The sequence below is a fragment of the Lepidochelys kempii genome, chromosome 1 (assembly GCF_965140265.1).
Source record: "Lepidochelys kempii isolate rLepKem1 chromosome 1, rLepKem1.hap2, whole genome shotgun sequence".
NCBI classification, from domain to species: domain Eukaryota; kingdom Metazoa; phylum Chordata; order Testudines; family Cheloniidae; genus Lepidochelys; species Lepidochelys kempii.
In genome coordinates, this window is record NC_133256.1 from 99593142 (window position 1) to 99618234 (window position 25093).

At 39.3% G+C, this 25093-nt stretch overlaps 1 protein-coding gene across 15 annotated transcripts in view; it reads left to right on the plus strand.

The window, feature by feature from the left end:
* The window catches only part of PCCA (propionyl-CoA carboxylase subunit alpha), a 420612-nt gene that overhangs the window by 286473 nt on the left and 109046 nt on the right, over window positions 1–25093 (plus strand). For 14 of the 15 annotated variants that reach the window (XR_012159457.1, XM_073348756.1, XM_073348763.1 and 11 more), the window contains one exon: window positions 241–343. Coding sequence is in view for 14 of the 15 variants with exons in the window: in XM_073348756.1 (XP_073204857.1) it covers window positions 241–343 (103 nt within the window). In the remaining variant the exon portion in view is untranslated. Of the gene's footprint in view, window positions 1–240; window positions 344–8716; window positions 8780–25093 lie in introns of all 15 variants that reach the window. The other variant, XM_073348803.1, reaches the window with a different exon arrangement.

The following is a 25093-nucleotide window of genomic DNA, read 5'->3' on the forward strand; positions in this document are numbered from 1 at the left end:
GGCGAAGCAGAAAATATCTCAAAAGGCTTCTCCCCTAAAAAGTTTTCTCCTTATGTGCCATAATGGACAAAAAAATATGATATCTAGTAGTTTTCCCAAACATGCTCCCTGACTGTGTCAGTAGGGTTAATGATATTTAAAATCGTTTATGAAGACCCTATGAAGAAAGTTCATGTGATTAAAAACGGGGAGAACCTGAAAATGCCGTTAAAATATTCTTTTTTCCATTCCTTGCTTTAGAATTTCTCTTGCTAAGCTGGATCTGAACAACTGGGAGCTGTTGGTACAGCTAGGAGATGGAACTTACTCTGTTACAGTTTCAAACAACGGGTCAACATTCTCTGTAAGTTTTGCTCATTTTCTAAGAAATGTGAGGCATTGAGTCAGTATATATTATTCTTGATTTGTGATCAGTGCACTAGCACAGTTACACATTTGTTTCATCTTCTGCAGGAGGCCTTACTGTAAATTAGAATACCATCCTTCATATGCTAATTAAGTGGTACATTTCCCGTACAGGGATTTATCTACACTCTAAAGTCAATGGGACATTTTTGTATTCTGCTTTCTTCTTACATTTGTTTTCTAATTAACAAAATTGTTGTTTAATTCCTTACTTAGAAGTGGACTTTTATGCTGTGCCACAAGAGGTATTTGAGAGCAAGAAATGAAATTGCAATTTAAGATACTGGTAAAAATCAAACAACTAAACAGGAAAAATGCATAATCGGGATGACTGTAGCAAGCTACCATTAAAGCTGAGGGTGCAAGTGCAGTAATTAGCCACAATATGCTGACACTTCATTTTGAGTCTGGAAACCCTTTGCTTCAGATATACAAATATACAGGATTTAGCTTTTACCAAACTTGCTAAATAATTTCTTTTGTCTTGTGATATTAAAGAGTGAAAGGCATAAAGCATTGCATTATGTTGGAACCATGGATGATGATGAAATAAAATCAAGCTAAATCAGAGGTGGGTTAACTTGGAGAGTTGGGAAGAAAAGTTTGTGGAGGAAAATATTTTTATAATTCTATAGTGCTGATCTCAAAGCTAACCTGAGAGTTTTAAGAATGGACACAATTTACATGAAGTCTGTCAAAGCTTTAAGGCTGGTATTTTCAAAAGAACTTCAAATTGATGCAGCTCCTTAGAAAATTCCAACTTAAATATGTCATGTCATGAAGACAGCTTTCTCAAGTGGTTTCACTTTTGCTTTGCTTAAAAGTTCTCTTAAAAAAAGGCAAAGATGTAATGATTTTAATTTAAAATTAGTCAGATTTTAGGACATGTGGCTGTTTGTGGCGGCTGAGCAGCTGCAGGGGGGCCCCTGCCGGTGGCTGAGCAGCTTGTGGCTGCTGAGCAGCTCTGGGGTCCCTCTGTCGTCACTGCTGGAGGCTGGGCAGCTTAGTGGTCCCTGCCGGTGGCCAGTCAGTTGCAGGGCCTCCCCCGCTACCACCGGCAGCAGCTGGGGAGATGTGTGTGTGTGTGTGTGTGTGTGTAAGGTTCCTTCCAGCAGCTGCTGAGCAGATCTGGGGTCCCTCTGCCACCACCAGAGGCAGCTGGGAGCTGCGGGAAAGGAACCAGCTGCTCACAGAGGCTGAGCAACTGCAGGGGGGGGGCCCTGCCAGTGGCAGCGGCTGGAGAGCTCAGGGGTCCTCACTGGCAGCGGCGTCCGGTCAGTTGCAGGGGGTCCCACAGCTGCAGGAGGGTCGCCGGCAGAGGCTGGGCTGCTGCAAGGGTCCCCCCTCTACTGACTTCAGCAGATGTTACTGAGCGTGCTCAGTACACCCTAACTAGCACATTCAATCAGATAGCAGTTTTTCACACTACAGGGCAACTGGTCTGCTGCGGGGGTCCCCAATGTTGCAGAGGGTGCTACAAGTCACGGATTCTGTGACCTCCGTGACATAATCATAGCCTTATTTATTAAGTGAAGAAGAAAGTAGCTTCAAATCCTGACTAGGGCCTGGTTAATGCCCTCCGTTTTTGTGAAAACTTCCATGAACTCCTTAAAGTCCTCAGAGTCTTGTGTATTCCATTGTTCCACAGCTGGGGGAGTCACCCTTGATGTGGAATTGTGCTGCAGGTTCTAAAATTTTGTTTTCACACACATTTTCCCTTGAATAGCTAAGAGTGTTTTTTTTAACCCAGTTAATTAATTTGGTGCAAATTTGTATTGTTTTTGTTTGAGAGTCTTATTTCAGTTTAGTTTCATTGGGTGTTTAAAAAAAAATAAATTGAGCAAAACCGAAACAAGACAGTTTACATGCAAACTTGCACCAGTTTAAAAATACACTGTTAGTTAAACTGATGTAAGTTTGTGTGGAAAAGGCCTTTAAAACCAGAATTATGTTTCTGCCCCTTGTAGTTATAAAGATAACCTTGAAAACACCAAAGTGTTACCTTCTAGAGTCTGCACAAAGCCTGGTAGCTCTGAGAGGTGTGAACTGCCCTGTTCCTCTCAAACATATAAAAACTGAAGAGGACAATTTAAATGCCAGTATTCTTATTTTAGCAGGGGAAAAATGCATGTGCATATCCCACAATCAAAAACTATCTCCCCAGCTGTCCACTACCCGGTTGCCAAAACCTCCAGCTTCTTCAGTGCCAAAAACAGCAACATATCAAAAAGTGAAAATGTTGTGACAGTCTAAAATAAATGGAATTTAATATCAAAATAAATAACACAGGAGGAGTTGTACTGATTGAATTAACTATGAAAAATAATACAATAAAACCATCAATATTTTAATTTAAGTGAAGCTGCTCCAGAATTCCCAGTCTGTTGCAGCACAATGAACCCTGATTTTAGGTCCAGGTTGTCATGGACTCTTTGGTTCTATGTGCAATTCAAAAGACAGCACGACCATGATAATCAAAGGGTACAGAGTATGGTCTAGGCAAGAATGAGTAACTTAAAAGTAAACTTATTTTCAGTACTTAAACTGTAATTTAAAGGAATTTATTATCGTTTCATGCCACTTTGCCTGAGAGAGAGAGGCTGGGGAGCAGGGCAACAGGAAAGTACTGCTCTGCAGAGTTCCAGCAAGGCAGAACAGGATGGCCTTGGGACTTCCTGCCCTTGTCCCAGTGTCCTAGGCAGCATGCTGCTGCTTTTCCCTCAGGTTGTGTTGCGGTGTCACAGGCCAATATGTAATAAAATGAAATACATAAAGGAGAGAGAGAGAAAGAGAGGAGTAACTGGACCCGGTGCAGTCTAGAGGTTCAACAAAATGGACTGAGAGTCGGTAGTCTTCTGCGTTCTAATTCTAGGCTGGCCAATAACTTGCTATGTACCTTGGATAAGATACTTTATTTCTTTGTACGTCAACCAACCTAACTGGAAATTGTATGAGATAGGTGAATCTCACTGATGACCAAAGGCTACAACTGATCTAAACTTTCCTGGGTACAAATATATTAGAAAATAAAACCCAGCCCTTGAGATTGTAAAGCAAAATGACACATCATTCTGTGTTTATAATTTTTTGTCAAATTTCTTCTTATCCTCACCTACCTCATGGTGGTTCATGGGTCACTGTAATAAAAATCAAAACCTTATGAAACATTATTTCAAAAAATTGCAATGAGAAGAAAAAAACCTCTTAAAACGTTAAACAAGAAAATCGAAGAAGGGACAGAGAAGTCCTATTCCTGAGAATTGGATATAATGTACTATGGAAAATGCAAAGCCCAACTGCACTGACTTTCCAGTCAGATTTTTCACCTAGAATGTGAGGAAGCAAATTGAAGCCACATGTTGCACTTTTAGATTTACTCTTCCCTGTTGCACTGACATGATCAGGGATGCTGACTTTGTGGGATGGATGCCCTCATCAGTAGTGGCAGAGGTAGCTGAATAAATTGTTCAGTTGGATAATTCAGTGATCAGTGAATGGATCGTCCTCACAGCACCGTTTGATCCCTGGGTCGTCTTTATAGTTTTCTTCTCTTACTGTTATCGTAGGAATAATTAAAAATATTATGCAGTGGCAAGCAACAATAATATTTATTATTCATTTTCTAATTTGTTGAATTTTTTAAACTTGTCTATCTGTGCAGATTACTCAGAACAGCACTCCCTTAGTGCAGCCTGGCCTAAAAACTGAGTGCCATGGCTTCCCAGAACTTACCTGCTCGAGGGCTGACAAACTTGCAGCGATCACTTCAGGTCTTTAAAATACTACAAAAGTAAAGAAAATTTTCTGCTTCTTGTGCCTACAATAGGGGCTGGAAAATAAATGGATTAAGGTGTTTTACAAACAAATGAAACTCCCTCTCCCCCATTATCCTGCAGCCACTACAATACTTACCCAATTTGTGCAAAATACATTTTAGTTTAATTTTCCAGTATCAGGCATTATCCCTGAGTCAGTTCATCTACATGTACTTTTAATTGTTCAGAAATTTTATACTCAAGTTGGTTTGTTTAAAATCTTGGCAACCTTAATGAGATCTGTTGTCTTTTATAACATGAACTCACTAACTTAACTCATGAAAAAGTCAGTGTTTCTGTTTTCTTCATTTTATTGCTTTATCTTTTTGTATTGATTGCCAGAAGAATCTATGAATTGGCTGCTCGTCATACTTTGATCTTTGAAAGACAAAATCTTCATACTCCAGCTCTGTTTTCCTATCAATTATGTATATTTTTCATTATCGATCAAGAAATTATCCTATCATCATGATTACCAACTTTAGTTTTTAAAACCTTCCATACACCAGCATAGTGTAATAAAACTAGTGTCTTTTTGTTTATTCAGTTTGGACTCAAATATTTTTCCTTCTGATGTATGGAACAATCTAGGCATGAAGCGTACGAGTCCAAGAATCAATGCAGCTTTGTTGGTGAGGGGTGAAATCCACTCCCCCTGCATCGTAGAGCGGTTGGAAAGACTAAATCCACCCCAAATCCAGATTCACTGGACATGGCTACTGTGTGGTTTCTTTCTACCACTGCAGCTTCTTTTAAGCCATGGTTTGGAATAGTGTCAGCAGTCCCTCCTAGCCAGTCGCACAGGGTATTTGGGAGGCTAAAGGAGTCATGTAAGGGTGGGTCTGTGGCCTGCCTCTGGACCACCTTTATCGTGGTCTTCAATTCCATTCAGACCTACTGTGAAGACCCTTTTGTTGTGAAACTGCGAATAGGGACTGCCCTATTCAGCCATTTTATTAAGAGACCCTCCGCATAAGTGCTGTGTAGGGCATATGTGATGTGAAGGTCCTTGGGCTGACCCCTTTACGCTGTGGGTGAATGTCATACCTAGTGAGAATCTTTCATATCAGAAATCTTTGTGGAGTGAAATAATTTAGTTAAATTTTATAATAAAAAATAATAGCAGAGTGGTAGAGAAATTTAAGAGATAGAAACAAGGGAGAATTTAAATACAATGGTCCAGGATCTTCTGAGCTTTAATTTATTGAATTCACCACTCTACAATTTTCCTGTTGCAAAGTAAAGGGTTTGGAGATGAACAAAAGAGTGAAAGATAAATAATTACATGATTGTAAGTGTCCTCTTTTCACTTCTACAACCCACCCTCTTTTTTTCCTTTAATAGTTTTCAGTATTTCTTTCTTTCTAGTATGAATATCTCCAGAACTAGAAAACAAAAGAGCAGGATGAATTAGTATCTTTGTTATGGCAAAGATGTTGGCAGGGTGGGGAGGATTTTATTATTATTATTATTTTTGGCTACACTCACTGTCTTCACAAAAATGAAGGGTGAATCCAATGTTGGACATCAGCAGTAAGGAATGACATGTTAGAAAGCACACTGCTTTCTCATTTTTGTTGTTTAGTATTTTGCAGTGCCCAGAAATATGCCAGGGCTTAAGAGTACAGATTAAAAGATATGGCCCTGCCCAAAAGAGTGTCCAGTCCTTGTTGCCTATTTACAGTTCATTTCTCGGTATGTAGGTTGAGATTATCGTGTCATATTAACAAAGGATTTGAAGCTATGTTGTATTCTATGATGTGTATTTTAAAAATCTCTTGGTAAGGCAGTTTTATATAAAATTTGTGTGTGATTCTCTGTTTTAATCTTTCAAATTCTCTGTGCTCAAAGTGCATTTGAGAACTGCTCTGCAGCATTTCTCTGCGCTTAGCACTGATTTTTCTCCTTTATCATATTTGAACATTTTCTCCTTCCCTCTAAGGCTCTTTATTGCTATAGTGGGTACATACCTTACTTGCCACTTAACCCAGGGGTGGGGAACCTTTTTCCTATCAGGGGTCACTGACCCACAGAAAAAAATCAGTTGTGGGCCACACACAGCCCCCCCCCCCCCCAGGGGTCAGGCGGGACGGGACGGAGGCTCAGGGCTTCCCCCCCGCAGTGGGGCGAGCTGGTGCTTGTGGCTCCAGCCCCGTGGGGGATGCGGGGGCTTGGGGTTTCCCCTAGGCTCCGGGGTGGGGCCAGAAATGAGGGGTTCAGGGTGTGAGAGGGTCTTCGGGCTGGGTCAGGGGTTTGGGGTGCTGGAGGAGGTGAGGGTTTCGGCTGGGGCTGCGGGCTCTGGGGTAGAGCTGGGGATGAGTGGTTGGGGGTGTAGGAGGGGGCTCCCGGCTGGGGCCAAGGGGTTTGGAGTGCAGGAGCAGGCTCAGGACTGGGGCAGGGGGTTCAAGTGTGGGTGGAGGTTCGGGGTCTGGCGTCTGGGAGGAAGTTTGGGTGCAGAAGAGGGTTCCAACCTTGGGCAGGGGGATGTGGTGTGGGTGGGGGTGCAGGGTCTGGGAGTGAATTAGGGTGGGAGGGCGTTTGCGTGCAGGCTTTGGCCAAGTGGTGCTTACCTCAGGCGGTTCCTGGTTGGCGCTGCAACGGGGCTAAGGTAGGCTCCCTGCCTGCCCTGGGTCTGCGCTGCTCCCAGAAGTGGCCACCATGTCCAGCCCCTAGGTGGAGGGGCCGGGGGCTCTGTGTGGTGCGCCCGCAGGTGCCGCCACTGCAGCTCCTATGGCCATGGTTCCTGGCGAATGGGAGCTGCGGATCTGGTGCTGGGGGCAGGGGCAGTGCGCAGAGCTTCCCTGATTGCCCCTGCTCTTAGGGGCTGCAGGGACATGCTGGTCGCTTCTGGCAGCTGCACGGAGCTGACTGGACTTTTAATAGCCTGGCAACCCCAGCTTCTCTCTGCAGCACAGCAAGCCGGCGCTTGCAGCTCCAGCCCCACGGGGGGATCCCGAGGTCCGGGACTTCTGGCCCGCGGTGCGGAGACTTGCTTTGGGCTGGATGAAATGAAGCAGCGAGCCGGATCCGGCCCATGAGCCGTAGGTTCCCTACGCCTGACTTAACCTCACCTTCTCCATTTAGTTGTCAGAGAATTTCCAGATGTTTTCATTTACAGAGTAGCTTCATATCACTGTAGTTCTGCTGAATGTAAGCTATAAAACAAAGTGGCATGAACAAGGTGAAGTAGTTTGGGAGTCACTTCTAGCAAATGGAAACTTGATCTATTTCCAGTGGGGAGCCGTGTAAATCAAAACACTAAATAAAATGGCTTACTTTTAATAAAAAGATTACTTTTTCGATCACTGTTAAAATAGGCTTACATTTTTGCATTGTATTGTATGATTTCCTAAATTTAAGAAAAGCAAATTGATGCAGAAATGACTATCTGTGGGAAGTAGGTGCGACTTTTTCAGCATAATGACAGGTTTATTAATGACCATGTTAAATGCATGGTTTTTTAAAGGAACAGCTTACATCTTTCAACAAGATGTCCATGTGGCACATGTCTAGTTGGGTGGACGGTCGCATTTGCATGCACATTAACATTTTCAAGAGCAAAGCTATTACTGTGGACCTAATTGAGAGCACAAAAATAAGTGGATTTGAATTTGGTCTTGTGAACTGGAGGCATGGTCATTATAAAAATATACAATTGTGTAGACAACATGCAGTTGTCATTAATTGACTATATCCTATATTGTCAATGCACTGTAATTAAGTAGCTGTATGCTTGAATTTAGTTAATATATGCATGTGTAACTAATTATGGTTGTTTGAATTTAAAAATGTAATTAATTAAAAGCATGACGTAATCCTATGTTTCATTTGCTGCAAATCCAGTTACTAAGGGATATAATTGATTTTTAAATTATTTAGAAAATATTTCCTTTGTTTAAAATATCTTTAAAGAAAGAAAGAATACTTGAAAATTACCAAAAATCATATCAATTGTTACAAAATTTGTAAAATATTTATTATAAAAATGAAAAAATGGTATGGTATAATATAAAAGGTAAGTTATACATAAACTAGTTATATGTACCCCTCGTCCACATGTAATCTATTAAATACAAGTATATGTGCAATAAAATATTCAGATAACTAATGGCTTCCTCCACGTCCATCTCCTATTTATGTAAATATGTAACAGGTTTCCCAGACCTGTCTCCACAGGCCGCAGGTTGCCCATCCTTGTTATAAAATAAATTATCTAGTTTAAGAGAATAAATAAAAATAAATTAAACTGTATTATTAATAATAATACAATTTATAATTAATGCCCATGTGGTAGGTGTGCGTTGGGCATATATTAATACACAGTGAATAGGGCACAAGGGCAAAATATTAGGGATGTACCAGTAGGTGTGATAAGCAAAAATCTATAAGGGTTAAAAAAGAATTTTAAGGAAAAACTGTTAATTTAAGGTAATTAACATGTGTTCTTTACATAAAAATAGGCTTTCGCCTGTCATTAATTTTCTTTTTGATTACAGAGTCCTTTGTTAGTTTGAATGAAGGGAAACAGCACATTTGAGGGCACAAGTAGAAGGGGACAGGTACGTTTCACAAGGGAGAACTGATCAGTTTACAATTGTAAGCAGAAAAACTTTCCCTGCATTTTACAAAATGTTGACGATAATTTAGTTGAACAGTCGTGCACCTAAGTGCACAGTCACAGTAGGTGCGCAATTGTCCGAGCCTCAGTCCCAATTACCAGTTTCTGCAGATGCTTAAATTTCTCTCATCAAAATATTTCAAGTTACTAATGTGTGTAATTACACTTTACTGTGTACTTAAACTACTTCATAGCTAGAAGTATGTCCTGCCACTATTAGTTTCATACCTCCTTTGGCATTAGGTGTGAGTTTGTGTCTTGAGTGTCAAAGCTTGTAGATATAATTCTTAATGCTATGACGGTAGTCCAGCAACAGTTTTAAAATAAAATAAGTAATGTAATAAAAAATAAGATGGATAATGAAAATGTGTGTCAGATCGTAACTTCTGTTGGCATGAAAATTGACCATCCTGGTCTTCTGCCTATATAATGTTTGTAAGAGTTTTTTCTTGAAAGTACCTGACTCCTTTTTTGTACGTATGCAAGATTGCAAAGTTTGTGTATTTATTTATTTTATCTTTAGTAATTTGTAAAAGTTCCATTCCACGTAAAAAAAATCTGTTGTGTTCAGAAATGGCCCACTAAACTTTATCTTAACTTTTAAAAAAATCTGATCTCCTCTTGAGTTCTCTCATCCACCTTCTTGAATTGTATACATTTCAATCCTATCCTTAATTCTCCTTCTTTTTCTAGCGGGTACAAACCTAACTTTACTTTTCACCACACAATAAAACCTGTTATCTAGTAACAAATTCATGGTAATCTTATGCACCTCGTACATTGCTTCAATAACATTCTTGTTATATATTGTATCCAAAATTATGCACAGTGGCTCAGCTTGGCAGCACAATATTCTTGGAAGCCCTTTGTATAATAGCTATAAGGATCTTTTGTTATACTGCTTTCTTATACAACTGTTTGCTTACCCCCACCTGCAGCCATTTGGGGATGGCTTAAAGGAAGGAGGGAATTAAAAAGAATGAAATCGAGTTTCATTGAAGTCAGTGTAAGCAGAGGTTATTCTTATCTGCTCTCCACCATTTTGTTTATGCAGGGACAGAGCTGGAAGAAGGGGTGGCATTTTGTGGGGGAGGGAACTGTTATGTTTTTTCTCTAATTTCTCTACAGTTTCTCTTTTGACATGCTGAACATCCAACTTTCAATATTTTGAACTATTTTAATGCTTTCTTAATTTTCCTACTTCTTCGTCATCCATTTGAGGTGTAAATAAGACCAAACTTAATGCTGATCCTAGTACCATTTTCCACTCCTCTCAGAACTGGTTGCTCAAGCGCAACTCAGAATTGTGCCATTAGCACCACAGCTATATACTTCATTCTTTTCGTTATTGAGTATTTCAAGAAAGGCAATAAGACTATTCGTTCACCATCATCAAGTCTCTGGCATCGTAACATAGTTAGAATTTGTTAAACATTACTTCCACTTTAGCAGTTGCTTCTGATTGTTCTGGACTATATATGTTCAGTTTTGGAAAAAATCTGTACTTATTCACTTTGTTTTAAACAATGCCTCTAGAGTATTCCTCAATAAGGAAATAAAACATGTTAAATATTGGTATCAGATTATTTTTCCCTTTTTTCCCCAGTAGTGAGGAGCAAAAACATCAGAAATTAACTTCTTATACCAGCATTTTAAGGAAGAATATTTTATATAAAGAACACATGCCTTATATATACTGACGTTCTTTGGGCATCAGGTGCTATTTTGCTATTATGTACTTGAGCTACATGGTTGTTTTAAACAACATGCCAGTTTGTAAAATCGGTACATTAAGGGCTTAAGGGTACAAGACATACATTTTTATTATGTAGATGATGTTTGTCCATACATGCTTATTTACATTTGCTATAGTAGTTATAAATGGATGAGAAAAAATACCTGTTAATGTTGATGATCCAGAAAAATGTGTTAGTGTATCTGATAATTTTTGGTAACAGATTTTGTTCTCCATTTTAGAGTAGTTTTGTAACAATGATTACTGCAGTTCTACAATAAATCCTGTTTTTCAAGGAGTTGTAACTTTGCTGTAAACTTGCTATGAGCTGAAGTCTGGCACACAAGCTCTCATCCTGTGAACAAGTTTAAAAACAAAGACAAGAAAAAAGGTCTGAAAAATGTTAGAATGGTTTACACTTTAGCCATATAGAGAACATGTCAGTTTGGGGAACTTACTATCTTTTCAACTTTTTAAATTAAATTTAGAAGCATAGTATCTTATAAGGTTGAATAAGCTTACCAATGATCAGTTTCTAACTTTTTAGCCAATGAAAGCTGGCTACTGCTGATATATTTAGTTACCATCTTGGTGGCTTCATAGGGTGAGTTTCTATGATGTAACAGGTAATATTAAGTCTGTTTTATATGGTTTACAACCCACTAATGACAGGTGTTTAAATTATTAAAAGTAAAGTAAAATCTAAATAAAATACATGTGAAACTATAACATACCATTTGTTTTCTTCAGAAATCCTATCTTTTGGTAGAGCAATGTTTACTGTGTCTCCACCCTCTTCCTTTTCCTTTTATGGTCTTTTGTTATTAGATTGCAAACTCCTTGTGTGCCAAAGCATTGTCTTTTTTATTCATTTATGTGCCATGTACAACTATGATACTGTATTAAAAAGAATACATAGTTTTAAAAAACTGTATTAAAAAGTTTACATAGTTAAGGATTCCTAAAACAAATCATAAGTAAAATATTTCTTGGATTCTTTTTTCATCACAGAATCATATCCAAGACTATTTTTAAAAAGAGCCCATAATTTTGTAGAATGAATAGATGAAAAATGTTGTGAGCTCCTCCTGCTGGTTCAGCAGCAGCAGCAGTTACAGACAAAAGCATATTAACATAATGTTAAGAGCCTGGCTTAAATCCACAAAAGCAGCATTAACTCTGCAACTCCTGGCGGAAGCTTCAACTTTAATTCTGTTCTCAGTATATATGAGCACATTTGATATGCAGCATCACACTTCAGGTCCGGGATCTCTGACTCCTAGGCACATAGGGGTTGCGGGGGAGAAAGTAGGGTAATTTCAGCCTAGAGTTGCTTTCTTAGCTCTAAATTTCCTTGCTTTTTTAATGTAAGGAAGACTATTAACATTACTTTAATATAGTTTTCATGGTTGATAAAAATAATGCTGTTGTAATGGTTAGATGTGCGTCAACTGTGACTAAATGTTTTGATGTAGTCTTCTCAAAAGACAGACTAAAGCTTTCCTTTGAAATATGTGAAGCAGTTTTAGACACAGCTTCTCAGATGGATCTAATTAGTCTTTCATAGAACTGGATGTCCGTTTGTTGCAGCTGAATTCTCATTTCATTCACCCATAACTAGAAACACCTCTCTTCAAACGTGTTTCTTCAAAGAAAGAGGGGTTTAGGATTCCATGTTTTACTGCTTTTTGATGTTGGTTTCCCTTTAACTGAGAAGACCTTATGTTTATACAACTGTTATTATTAAGAAAACATAGCTTTGTTCATGAAAGTTCATTCTGTATCAATGTTGGCTATTGGTAGAAGTCAGAGATCTGTTTAATAGATCTTGCTATACCAGACTAGTAGGACAGCTATATGTCTGATTATTAAGCTCACTGAAGAAAGATATTAATGCAAACAGAATGTATTAATAAAACAGGAAACACTTTTTGTAACAGGATAAAAATAAAGATGAAGGACTGTCAGTTATCGGATTCATCAGTAAAGAGTAATCATATTTATTATTTAAGTACAATTGCTGCCAAAAACGAGCATTTTCTCTACAGCTATATTTACCTTTGTTACAGCATTCCCCATCTTAAAATGAGAAACGTTGCAAGTACTCTGGGTGGTAAATGTTTGAATTAATCTATAACTATTCAATAAATGATACTTGGATACATCAGTAGTTGGAAATACCTAAGAAAAGGGGTCAGATTCTCAGCCTACTCCCATCCCCATTTGGCTGCTTTTGCCAGTGACATAACCAGCTATCTGGATATTCCCCAAGAGTAGTGTTGCTCAATGAGCAGTGGATCAAATCTGTGGCACTCTGGAAATCTGTGGCATACCAGGAAACCAAGGTAGCTGCTGTGCAGCACTGACGTAGTATGGTGATGTTGTATTTGCTGTAAATAAATATTGACTCGTTGGTGGCAGTAGATAGGGCAATGATGTTGGGAGAACAATTCTAGGTTCTTAATGATTACATTATTTTAAACTGTTTTTAATCTTTAGTCATATTCAGACCGGAGAGTAACAATGGGAAGTGCCTGAGTAAACCTAACTGAAATAAGTGATTTTTGTGGAGAGGGTTGAAGGAGGAGAGTGAATTTGCTAGACATACAGGCAAAGGGAAATATTTGTCTAAAATAGCAAAACTGAACTGGGTCACTGCATGTGATTCATACATAGAATATCAAATGGATTATGGAATGATACTTCAGTGTCAGGACTCCTGGTGAAAGTATGCTAACCACACGGATAAAACACAAATGGTTTATGTAGTCACCAGAAAGATGAAATGGAATTATACCGCCATAATTCTAAATGTATGCATGTATTTTATATAATATTAGACACAGAAAACTGTTAAAACACCATTATTAAGGTTGGAAAGTGAAGCATCCAGAAGTTAGGAAATGTCAAATTTAAAGTTGTGCCTGTCCAACCTGAATTCATCCCACTTGTGTGTATGCATTATGATATGGTCTAGATTACATGATCATTTTTTTCACAGGACCCCTGCCTCAGTCAGTGCACAAAGTGGACCTGCTGTGGGGATGAATCAGGGTTGTGCAGTGAAGGAGAATGTTGTCTGTTGGCTCACTACTTCATTTGTTCCAGAAGTTGACAGGTGTGTAGTGAATGAGGCTGGAGATTGCAGGAAGAAAAAGGATGGTTTCATGGTTACAGCAGTTGAATTCTTCCCTGGAAAATTGGATTATATCCCTGCCTCTGCTACAGATTTTCTGTGAGATGCTAGATGAGTCACTTAAACCATTTTGTTTTACAGGTGGCCGCTAATTGTTTGTTCCTTATTTTTCTGGTGCCTGACTTGAGACCCTGGGGTCTGATTTTCAGAAGCACTGAGCACTCATAGCTGCAATTGAAGTCACTGGGATCTGTTCTTTTAAAATATAAAGTGCTGTGTAATGCTAAGTAATGTGAAAAATCAGGTGCTGGGTGCCTCAAGTTCAGCATCCAAAACTATTGAATACTTTTGACCTTAATCTCTTTGTGGGTCAGTTCCCCTTCTCTAAAATGTGGGCATTAATATCCCTTCATTCCACAGGAGTGCTGTAAAGTAAATTAGTGTTTATGAAGCACTCAGATACTATAGCGATGAGTGCCATGAAAAAGCCCATGAAGAAATAATTCTGTCTTCAGAACAGGGTTTGAATAGTGTGTGGCCACACATTGAACACTGAGAAGACAACAAAATATTGCATAGTTGCTCATAAGTGAGGATCTCCATTTTGTGCACTGAATGGGCGGGGGTCCAGTGGAGAAAATATGTGGTCATGTAATCAGAGAGTATCATAATGCCCGCATAGAAGGGGGCCGAAGTAAGATTGCATAAACATCTTAATTACTGATTTTGAGTGCTTTATTTTTCAACTTAAAAATATTGTTTGTATTAATTTTTGTGTGTATTTGCCTAGATTTTATAAAGCAATCTGAAAACCCGCCCAGAAACTCTATCATGTGGCCTCATATTGACACCCATATGGATAATCAATAGCGTTGGAATCTTTAGATCCACCTGCACAGACCTCTGCCCCTTGAGCTAATTGAATAACTGATAGCAGTAGTAGATTGTTATACTCTGTGTGGATCAGCTCTAGAGGAGAATGAGACACTTTGCCAGTGGGTTGTGCAGATATTTGCTGAGAGCAAAGGAGAGATTCATGGATGAATTAAACTTTCATTCCAACTGACTTCTTCAGAGTTTAACTCTGTAAAAATATAAGCAACTGATGAAAAAGCAGAATAGTACGTACCCTCTGCAAGAAGCTTCAAGTAAAAGAACCAGATACAAAACAGCAAATATAGTATAACATAGAACAGATCTAACAATTCCAAAAATGCTGAACTGTATACAAGGCATGCTCATCCTAGTGTCATTTTCATAATTGCTATTCATTTTCTAGTAGTTCTTTCTACTTACTTTGGCAAATGTAATGAATGCTAAACTTCCTGTATAAATTGAGATAGCTCCATTGACTTCAGTGGAGCTATGCTGATTTACAACAGCTCTCTTGTCTGCCGTGGACTAATTGTCCATGTGGACCCTACTCATGCACATTAACAGTTAATTAATATACTTAGATCTAGTCCACAGCTGACTAGTGCGGGGCATATTCCCACTCTAGCTTGCTGCAAACGAATTGTTCATGTAGACAAATTCTCAGTAATACAATAAACAAATGGACTTTCCTTCCTCGCTTTCCATTGACTAATTTCCATCTCCCTGGAGAAATCTTTTATATAAGAAAGTGCCAACCTAGATGGAATGTTTACGGCTTAGCAGAGGGAGACCTTACAAATAATTTTGATAATGGAAATGCTTTTAGATTCTATCCGTAATTTATGGTTGAGGAAGACACTATTCAGTTCATAATCATGACATAACTTCCTGTATATGCATTTAATATGTTTGTGTATATACTATTGAATTGCCTGATATTGCAACCCTCATGTGAAGAGTCCTTACCCACATAAACAGTAACATTGGCTTCAGCTGTATGATTTCAATGAATGGGACTGTTTGTGTGCCTGGATCTAGAAAGGGAGTTGCAATGCTCAGCAGACCCCCGTTTAAATTCCTGCTCCTCACCAGGCATGCGGGGATGGGGGGAGAGGGGTATTGAACTATATAGCATTAAGCATGCTCTGAGCATACCTACCAGACTAGGTCCCACAGACAAGAAAGGATTCCCCCCTCAACCTTGTCTCCACCTTGTTTGATCATTGCGCTGGGGCTTAAGCGTGACATAGATACCCAGGCACCTTGAGGGAAGCAGCAGTGCATACCCAGAGGTAGAAACATAAGTACCCGCAGAAATGTAAGCACCAACTGAGTTTAAGTGCCTCCAGGGTTAGGAGGCAGTTGAGCAGGGGTTTTGTGGATCACAGTGATGCTCAAATCTGCTATATATGTGCCTAAATCTAGGGCTTAGGCACCTTAGTCCCTTTGTGCATTTGAGAAAGCTTGCATAAGGTTTTAGAATTGGGACAGTGTTCAGTACTGGACAGCCATTAATGAATGAGCAGTTTATGGAATTTTGTAGATTGTTCTAACTAACAAGTAATTTGAATTAGGGATGATCAGCTAGGAAACATTTGTTTTATAACAATCCCGCCTCCCCCCCCCAAAACAAACAAAAACAAACAACCAACCTTCACAACCAAGCAGTGTTGAATGTGAGCTGGTAGTGTACACTGATTCTTCTCAAAGTGCTCCTATACTTTTGTCTTTTTAAAAAATGGAGTGTGTGTTCCCTTTGAAAGTGAGCGAAACCTCCCCACCATTAAATTAGACTGTAGAAAAAAAAATTTCAGTTCTTCTCTTTATATTACTGGTATAAACATTCAGACAGAATCGTTTTGGATGCAGGACTAAAACCTGATCCTCAGTTATACAGGAGTGAGTAGTGTGTGTACCTTTTTCTTCCACAATGCATGGTAATCTGATCTATTATGATACATTTATTTGGTCTTAAATACAAGAATATGGACAGATATTGTACTTTAAAGCCAGCCTTAATAGCTATCATGTTCAAATGTGGCCTCAAGCAGTGTGAATCATAATTTGGCACTATCTTCCTCTTTCCAGTTACACCTTTATAAACATATATATAATGTAAACAAATCCACAGGTTTAGATAACCATGAGCTTCAATACTGTAGGAATGCTGCCACAGTCACCTACTTCCCTTTTACTGGAATGTTAACATTGTCCTTAGCACAGTGAGCCATGAAAAATTGGCAGAGTTGTTTCCTCCATGTTGGAATACAAGAGTTCAGTTTTAAGAGTAACAGGGTAATCTTAATTTTGCTAGCAGACCACCAAAACTAAAGAACCCTTTCCTAATATAATGACAGGTTTCAGAGTAACAGCCGTGTTAGTCTGTATTCGCAAAAAGAAAAGGAGTACTTGTGGCACCTTAGAGACTAACCAATTTATTTGAGCATAAGCTTTCGTGAGCTACAGCTCACTGCATCCGATGAAGTGAGCTGTAGCTCATGAAAGCTTATGCTCAAATAAATTGGTTAGTCTCTAAGGTGCCACAAGTACTCCTTTTCTCTTTCCTAATAGTTTTAATAGATCTCCTCTTTTGTAGAAGTAATTTGGCAACTCTGGAAATGGAATGTAAACATTATATTTTTATTATCTGTGGTTTTTTCTTTATTTGGTTTTACAGGCTAGGTATTTTTTTAAGGTTCTTGATTATTCTGTGATACTGTACTCTGTTTCAAAGGCCTTGCTTTTGACCTTTTGGCAAATGGTGGCAGAACCAGACTTGACAGTTTAGGTCAGTGGTGGGCCGTATGCGGCCCATCAGGGTAATCCGCTGGTAGGCTGCGAGACAATTTGTTTACATTGACCGTCCGCGGGCATGACTGCCTGCAGCTCCCAGTGGCTGTCTCGCGGCCCACCAGCGGATTACCCTGACAGGCTGCGTGAGGGCTGCAGGTTACCCACCACTGGTTTGGGTAGTAATTGCTCCAGTTTAATGTGACAGTGCTTATTAAGAACTTTGGAGGACTCTTTAACTTAACAAATTTTTGCTCTAAAGTTGTTTCATTGAAACTTACCAAACCTGTGAATGGGACATCATAATTTCCTTTGGAGTCACTTTACTCTGAAACTTTACAGGAAGTAGTCAATCAATATTTTTCATTTATATGTGGAAAAGGGGTTCTAAATACACCTTTGTTCACCTCCACTCACTGTGAGGATTTTCTATTTCCATGGCAACTGGGGGCAGACTCAGACTTGTTATTTCACAGGCCAGGACCCCAAGGCTTGTCTCATAGAAAAGCCTGCCTGAGGTTTCTGTCTCAAGAACAATCGCAACAATAATTTCAGACTACAGTTTTTTTCCAAAGAGTGTTTAAAAAAAATCTACAGATTATATTCTTTTAATAACTCAGTAATGCTGTACTACAAAATACTTTAAAAAGCCTTACTCAGTTAGTATCTGGCTGAGACCTGTTAGACTTCACTTATCTCACAGTCCCCAAGGCTGCAAAGGGTGGATGCGAAGAAATACACAAAAGTGTTCTGAAATTTGCCTCATGAGCAGTAATCTCCCATCTCCATGCTAAATATGAGCTCTGTCTGAATCGCAGAAAGGACACCAAGACTGCAGGGACAGTTCAGGTATCTTATCGGCTGGCCAGATCACTAAGAACACAAGAATGGCCATGCTGGGTGAGACCAATGGTCCATGTAGCCCAGTATCCTGGCTTCTGACAGTGGCCAGTGCCAGATCCTTCAGAGGAAGTGAACAGAAGACACAATTTTATTGACTGATTCATCCTGTCATCCAGTCCCAGCTTCTAGCAATCAGAGGTTTAGGGACACCCAGAGCGTAGGGTTATATCACTGAGCATCTTGGCTAATAATCATTGATGAACCTGTCCTCCATGAACTCATCTAATTCTTTTTTGAACCCAGTTATACTTTCGGCTTCACAACATCCGCTGGCAACGAGTTCCATAGGCTGACTGTTTGTTGTGTGAAGATGTATTTCCTTTTGTTTGTTTTAAACCTGCAGGCTATTAATTTCATTGGGTAACCCCTAGTTCTTGTGTTATGTAAATGGGTAAATAACACTTCCTTATTCACTTTCTCCACACCAGTATGACTTTATAGACCTCTATCCTATCCCCCCTTAGTCATCTCTTTTCCAAGATGTACAGTCCCAGTCTTTTTAACTTCACATAAAAGCTGTTCCATACCCCTGATCTCTCCCCCCCCACCTGTCTCTGTACTTCCAATTCTCATGTATCTTTTTTGGGATGGGTCAACCAGAATTGCGTGTAGTATTCAAGATTTGGGCATACCATAGATTTATATAGTGGCATTATGATATTTTCTGTTTTATTATCTGTCCCCTTCCTGATGGTTCCTAACATGCTGTTAACTTTTTTGACTACCACTGCACATTGACCAGATGTTTTCAGAAAACTGTCCACAGTGACACCAAGATCTTTCTTGAGTAGTAACAGCTAATTTAAACCTCATCATTTTATATGTACAGTTGGGATTGTTTTCCAATGTACATAACTTTGCATTTATCAACGCTGCTGTTTATCTCTCTCCAATGTGAAAACTGACCATGTATTCCTATCCTTTGTTTCCTGACTTTTAACCAGTTACTGATCCATGAGAGGACCTTTCCTCTTATCCCATGACTCCTTACTTTGCTTCAAAGCCTTTGGTGTAGGACAGGGGTTCTCAACTTCATTGTACCGCGACCCCCTTCTGACAACAAAAATTATTACATGACCCCAGGAGGGGGGAATCAAAGCTTGACCCTGCTCAAGCCCCACCATGCCTAGCCGGAGGGGGACCAAAGTCGAAGGTGTGCGTGTGTCTGTAATCTGAGCCCCGCCACCTAGGGCTGAAGCCAAAGCCTGAACCCTGCCACCCAGAGCTCAGGTTTGGCTCAGGCTTTGGTCCGTGGCCCCAGCAAGTCTAACGCCAGCCCTGGCAACCCCATTAAAAGGGTGTCATGACCCACTTTGCGGTCCCAACCCACAGTTTGAGAACCGGTGGTGTAGGATGTTGTCAAAGGCTCTGTGAAAGTCTGAGTACAAAAGTCTGAGTACACTATATCCACTGGATCATTCTTGTCCACGTTTGTTTACACTGTCAAAGAATGCTAATAGATTGGTGAGGCATGATTTTCCTTTAGAGAATCTGTGTTGACTCTTCCCCTGCATATCATGTTTATCTATGTGTCTGATAATTCCGTTCTTTACTTATAGTTTCAAACAATTTGCCAGGTACTTACCAGCTTGTAATTGCCAGGATTGCTTCTGGAGTGTTTTTTAGAAATCAGTGTCACATTAGGTATCCTCCAGTCATCTGCTACAGAGGGTGATTTAAGTGATAGGTTATATATCATAGGTTAGTAGTTCTGCAATTTCGTATTTGAGTTCCTTCAGAACTGTTGAGTGAATACCATCTGGTCCTGGTGACTTATTACTCTTTAATTTATCAATTTGTTCCAAAACCTTCTCTATCAACACCTCAATCTGGGACAGTTCCTCAGATTTGTCACCTAAAAAGAATGACTCAGGTGTGGGAATCCCTCTCACATGCTCTGCAGTGAAGACCAATGCAAAGAATTCATTTGTATTCTCTGCAGAGGCCTTGTCTTCCTTGAGTGCTCCCTTAACACCTCAATTATTCAATGAGCCCACTGATCTTTTGGCAGGCTTCCTGCTTCTGATATACTTTAAAAGATTTTTTGTTGTTAGTTTTTGTGTCTTTTGCTAGTTGCTCTTCAAATTCCTTTTTGGCCTTCCTAACTATACTTTTATACTTGACTTCCCAGAGTTTATGCTCCTTTCTATTTTCCTCATTGGGATTTGAATTCCAGTTTTGAAAGGATGCATTTTTGTCTCTAACTGCCTCTTTTATTCTGATTAGCCATTGTGGCATTCTTTTGGTCCTCTCTGTGTTTTGGCTTTATTTAATTTGGGGGGAACATCTAGTTTGAGCCTCTATAAAAGTGTTTTTAAAAGGTTTCCATGTAGGTTGCTGGCATTGCACCCTTGTGAGTGTTCTTTTTAATTTCCATTTAACTAGCCACCTCATTTTTGTGTAGTTCCCCTTTTAGAAGTTAAATGCTACTGTGCTGGGTTTCTTTGATATTTTCCCCCCTCAACGGATTTAATTTAATCACATTATGGTTGCTATTACCGAGTGGTTCAGCTATATTCATCTCTTGGCCCAGATCCGGTGTGCCACTTAAGACTAAATCACTCTGCCTGATTTTAGAGTTGATACTTTTCCCAGCCTTCCTGAAGCCAAATATCTTGATTGGTGGAGAGTGCATCACTCTTTGGCTCCCTCCATTGACCGGTGGTGGAGAGTAAATGACTCTCTCTGGCTTCAGTCCAAGGAACAAGAACAAGCAGGTTCCATCAAAGTAATGGTACGCTGAAAACCCCTTATCTTCCTCTTTTGATTTTTATTAACAAGTTTATTGGAGATTCTCTTGAGTTGTCTGCTGCTGGAACTGCAGAGAATATCTGTAATCATAGTTGCCAGCTTTTCATGTTGGGGAGCCCACCAGCAGCCAGTCTTACACAAGGTGTATGACCTGTGCCAGATCACAAAGGAAGTACCTCATACAGTCAGAGAGTCTAAGGTCAGAAGAAATCACCAGTGTCTCCAGTGTGATCTCCCACACCACAGGCCACCAAATTCCACAGAGTTACCCTTGTATGGAGCCCAAGAACATGGATTAAATAAGTGTTATAGCCTTTAGAAGATTAAGCTGTTGTATGCCACAGGCAAAGAATAAGAAGCACTGAGGTACACCAATGCCCAACGCCCCCCACAGCGGCAGAGAATTGATATGGTGGGATATACCCATATGATACTAGGAAGAAACCCATATGATACTAGGAAGCTGCAGAGGAAGAAAAATTAGGCTCTCTGCCAGTCTGACCTAGGGGGAAATTACTTCAGGACCCTGATAAAGGTGATCAGTTAAACTCTAAGCATGTGGGCAAGACCCAACAGCAAAGCGTCTGAGAACATGAATTCTCTGTTCTGCCTCAGAGCATGAACCTCCTCTTTTCTGTGTCCCATCTTCAGCCATGGTCACCTCTGATGCTTCAGAGGAAGGAGATTAAAAAAATCAGAAAAATATTTCCTTCCTGACTCCCTGCAGGCAACTATGTGAAGTCATGAAGTCTGAATTTGGGAATAAAGACATAGGACCAGAAAAGATTTCCAGGGCTGCTGAGCGTAAGCTCCTTGGTACTGTAGGCAACCCCATTTTACAGTCCCACTCATAAATTTATGAAGCTCTATCTTAAAATTAATTAGGTTGTTTTCCCCAAAAACTCCTGTTGGGACACTGTTCCAGAACCTTCTGTAAACAGGCAAGAAGAGTCACAATTATCCAGTCTCTCCAAGGAAATACAAATGGTAGGTTTCCGTGTGCAGAAAAATCTTTTGTCTATGAGCTATTCTCATCAATGGCATGCAGAACTCCCAGGCAAACTAACTCTGCATAGTGAGGCTGGATTAAGGGGACTCTAATCTTTATGTAGACACATTCATGAAAACCACAAGTTTTTGGAAAATTGATTATAGCCTTGGGGCTAAATGCTTAAAAGGAATTAGGCTCCTAACTTCCATTGATTTCTATCTCTTTTTGAGCATTGAATCCCTGGTACCTGATTCCAGTGCTGCTGGGCACCAGCAGTTCTCATTTATTTGAAGTGGTATTGTGATACTCAGCACCAGTGCAAATCAAGCTGTTATAGTACTTGCTACCTGAAAAATCACAACACAGAAATGAAAAAGGTACTACTTTCTACTTCCTTACCCATTGGACTAGTTTAAATAACAGTTCAGAAGCGTGAGGCAAAGTTCTAGTAATTCCAATTGCTCCTGAATGGCCAGGAAGACTTTAGTTCTGTAGTTTCCTAAACTTGAGGTAAAGTTTTCACTTCCTCTGCCTCCAGGAAGAAACTCCTAACACAAGATTCAGTTCTACATCTGAGTCTCCTAGGTGTGTCTGTCTGTATGGCTCTTGAGATGAGGCAACTAAGTATAACGTAGGTTTCTTTTATAGAGTGACTGAAACCATGATGTCCTCCAAGAAGAACTCAGTAAACAGGGCCCGTGTTGTTAGAATATGACTCAGAAGCAGACTTTGGTGTAAAGACATGGGATCAAGACAATGTAGGCAAAAAGCCAGCACATACTAGAATTGTTTAAATTATAGATTTTTCAATAGATTCAGCCCGTTTCCTAAAAGAGGAGGTCATGATTGCTATACCTAGCAAACATTAAACTAGGATTCATTTTGGCAGAGCCCCATATTGCAATGTTCCCTCCTAAATAAGAGTTATATTAACAGTTGCCCATTGTGGAATCTAAATAAAGTTCTTCAAATTTCAGTTTTCCATCTGTCTGAGCCTCCTCATTCAGTCTTATGATATGTCCTAAAATTTAAAGTTGCTAAACAAATAGCAATTATGTCAACAAGGAGCATTTTGGAGTTAGAATCTTTATTAACAGATAAACCAAACTACAAAGATGCAGTATTTCAGCAAACTGTGATCATGCCTTCATTCCAAAACTACGCTCAGATTTTTATCATTTGTATGAAATAGTTCTGCCTTCTTTTGCCGAGAGGCAAAATATAAGAGGAAGAAAAAATTGCACAAATTAGATGTGAGATGTAATATTAGGATATGCCTCAAAAAAACCTGGAGAATTTTGAAAAAAAAAAGAGAAGGGAACCAGTGAAGTGCTAGCTTGCAGAGGGCCCTTCCCCTGATTGGAGGAAACATCCGGCACCATGGCTGACTGTGAGGAACTCTGTTTAAACAAGGAAGAGGCACACAAAGTTGTTCCAGCAACAGAGGATTCCCTGGCTGGCTGCTTCTATGGACCCCTCCTGTTTACTTGACTTCTGCTGCCTGTATTCCCACCTGCTCCTGGTTCCTGTCCTCCTTATCCCAGACCCCACATCTGTTCCCCCGGTTTGTTTTCCTGCTTCACTCCAGCTCCCTGCTCTGATGCCTCACCCCTGATGCTCTCTCTCCGACTCTGACCTTTGGCTAGGCACCTGGCTCTAACCATTAGGCATGACCCCCATGTCCTGGTCATTACATTGGGCACTACTACAATACAAATAACAATATTAGACATGCTTACTTCTCAGAGAAAACTTTTTAGGAAAACATTCTGTATTGAAACAACTCTTGCTGTTCCATATTTACTGAAGTTCTGTTTCCTGTTTTTTATTTACCGAGGATGTTTGCATGAAAACAGCTTTATAGTTTTTAGAAGATAAACTTCTCCTACTGCCTTTTTTCCATCTGAAGTCATAATCCTGTTTATGACATCATAATAATTTCCAGAACATGTAGAGGAAAGGTCCTGTTTACATGCAGATGTCCCTAGCAACAACAAACAGGCAAAGAGAAATACAGAACCTGGGACCTATAATCTGGATTTTTTCTAATAGAATATTTTACAGTTTTCTGGGAAGAGTGTATGGATTTTAAGATTGTAATACAAATTAACGTCTTTTTTTTTTTTGGCCTATTTCCCTCAATTTATCTAGTTTTACCTGCAGTGTGTGATGATGTCACTTATTCTGCAATGCAAACGCAAAAAGAATTAGGTGTCTGAATGAACTGTGAATGTCCATTTTAATGTTACTTTACATAATTTTGTATGTGAAAGACAAGTGAGGCCTTTTAAAACTGTATTTTGTGTCAGTAATTGTTCTGTAGTCAGTGTAATCATTTATGAAGTCTTATAGTAAATAAAATATATTAATTTGAAGCCACAGTTACATCAAAGCATATTTTTATAGGAACTGGTTCACAAGTATACAACAGATTTCTATCTGTTTGTGGTGAAATTATTATATGTAGTTGCTAATATGTATAGAGAGTAGATTATTCTTGCAAATTATGTAGTTTTTAAAATATTTCCTTTTTTATGTGAGTTTTGGAAGTACAAATTAAGAGCCATATAAGAATCTGCATTTATAGGTACAGGAATATTTCACTGCCGTGGGTATTCATAAAGGTTCTTCTGTTTTGAAAGATAGTGCACTTACCATAGGAAATACTGCTAGCACTAGTAATGAAAGGAAACTTTTTTTAAAAAGTGAAACAAGTGTTTGTAAAGCTCATGCATATAGTAGATATGTCTGTATGTTCTTTAGTCCCTGGTAAATTCCCCTACAGCACCTAACAGAAAATAACAAGAGTTACAAGGCTGTAGTTTTAAATGGAATGATTTAAGCCTGTGCATCCAGCTACCTTAGGCCTCACAGTCCGAATGTCATTCAGAAAGATAGATATGTACTGAATATTATTTATTCTTGTAAGATGACAAAGTGTGGGCTATAGATTTTTAAATATGTGATTTAACTTGGGTTAAAAACTTGTATAGTAAGTAAAACTATATTTTCCAAGGGAATAGGTTTGTAAGGTTTTTTTCTCTCTTCTTTAACATAAAAACTGAAGAATAAT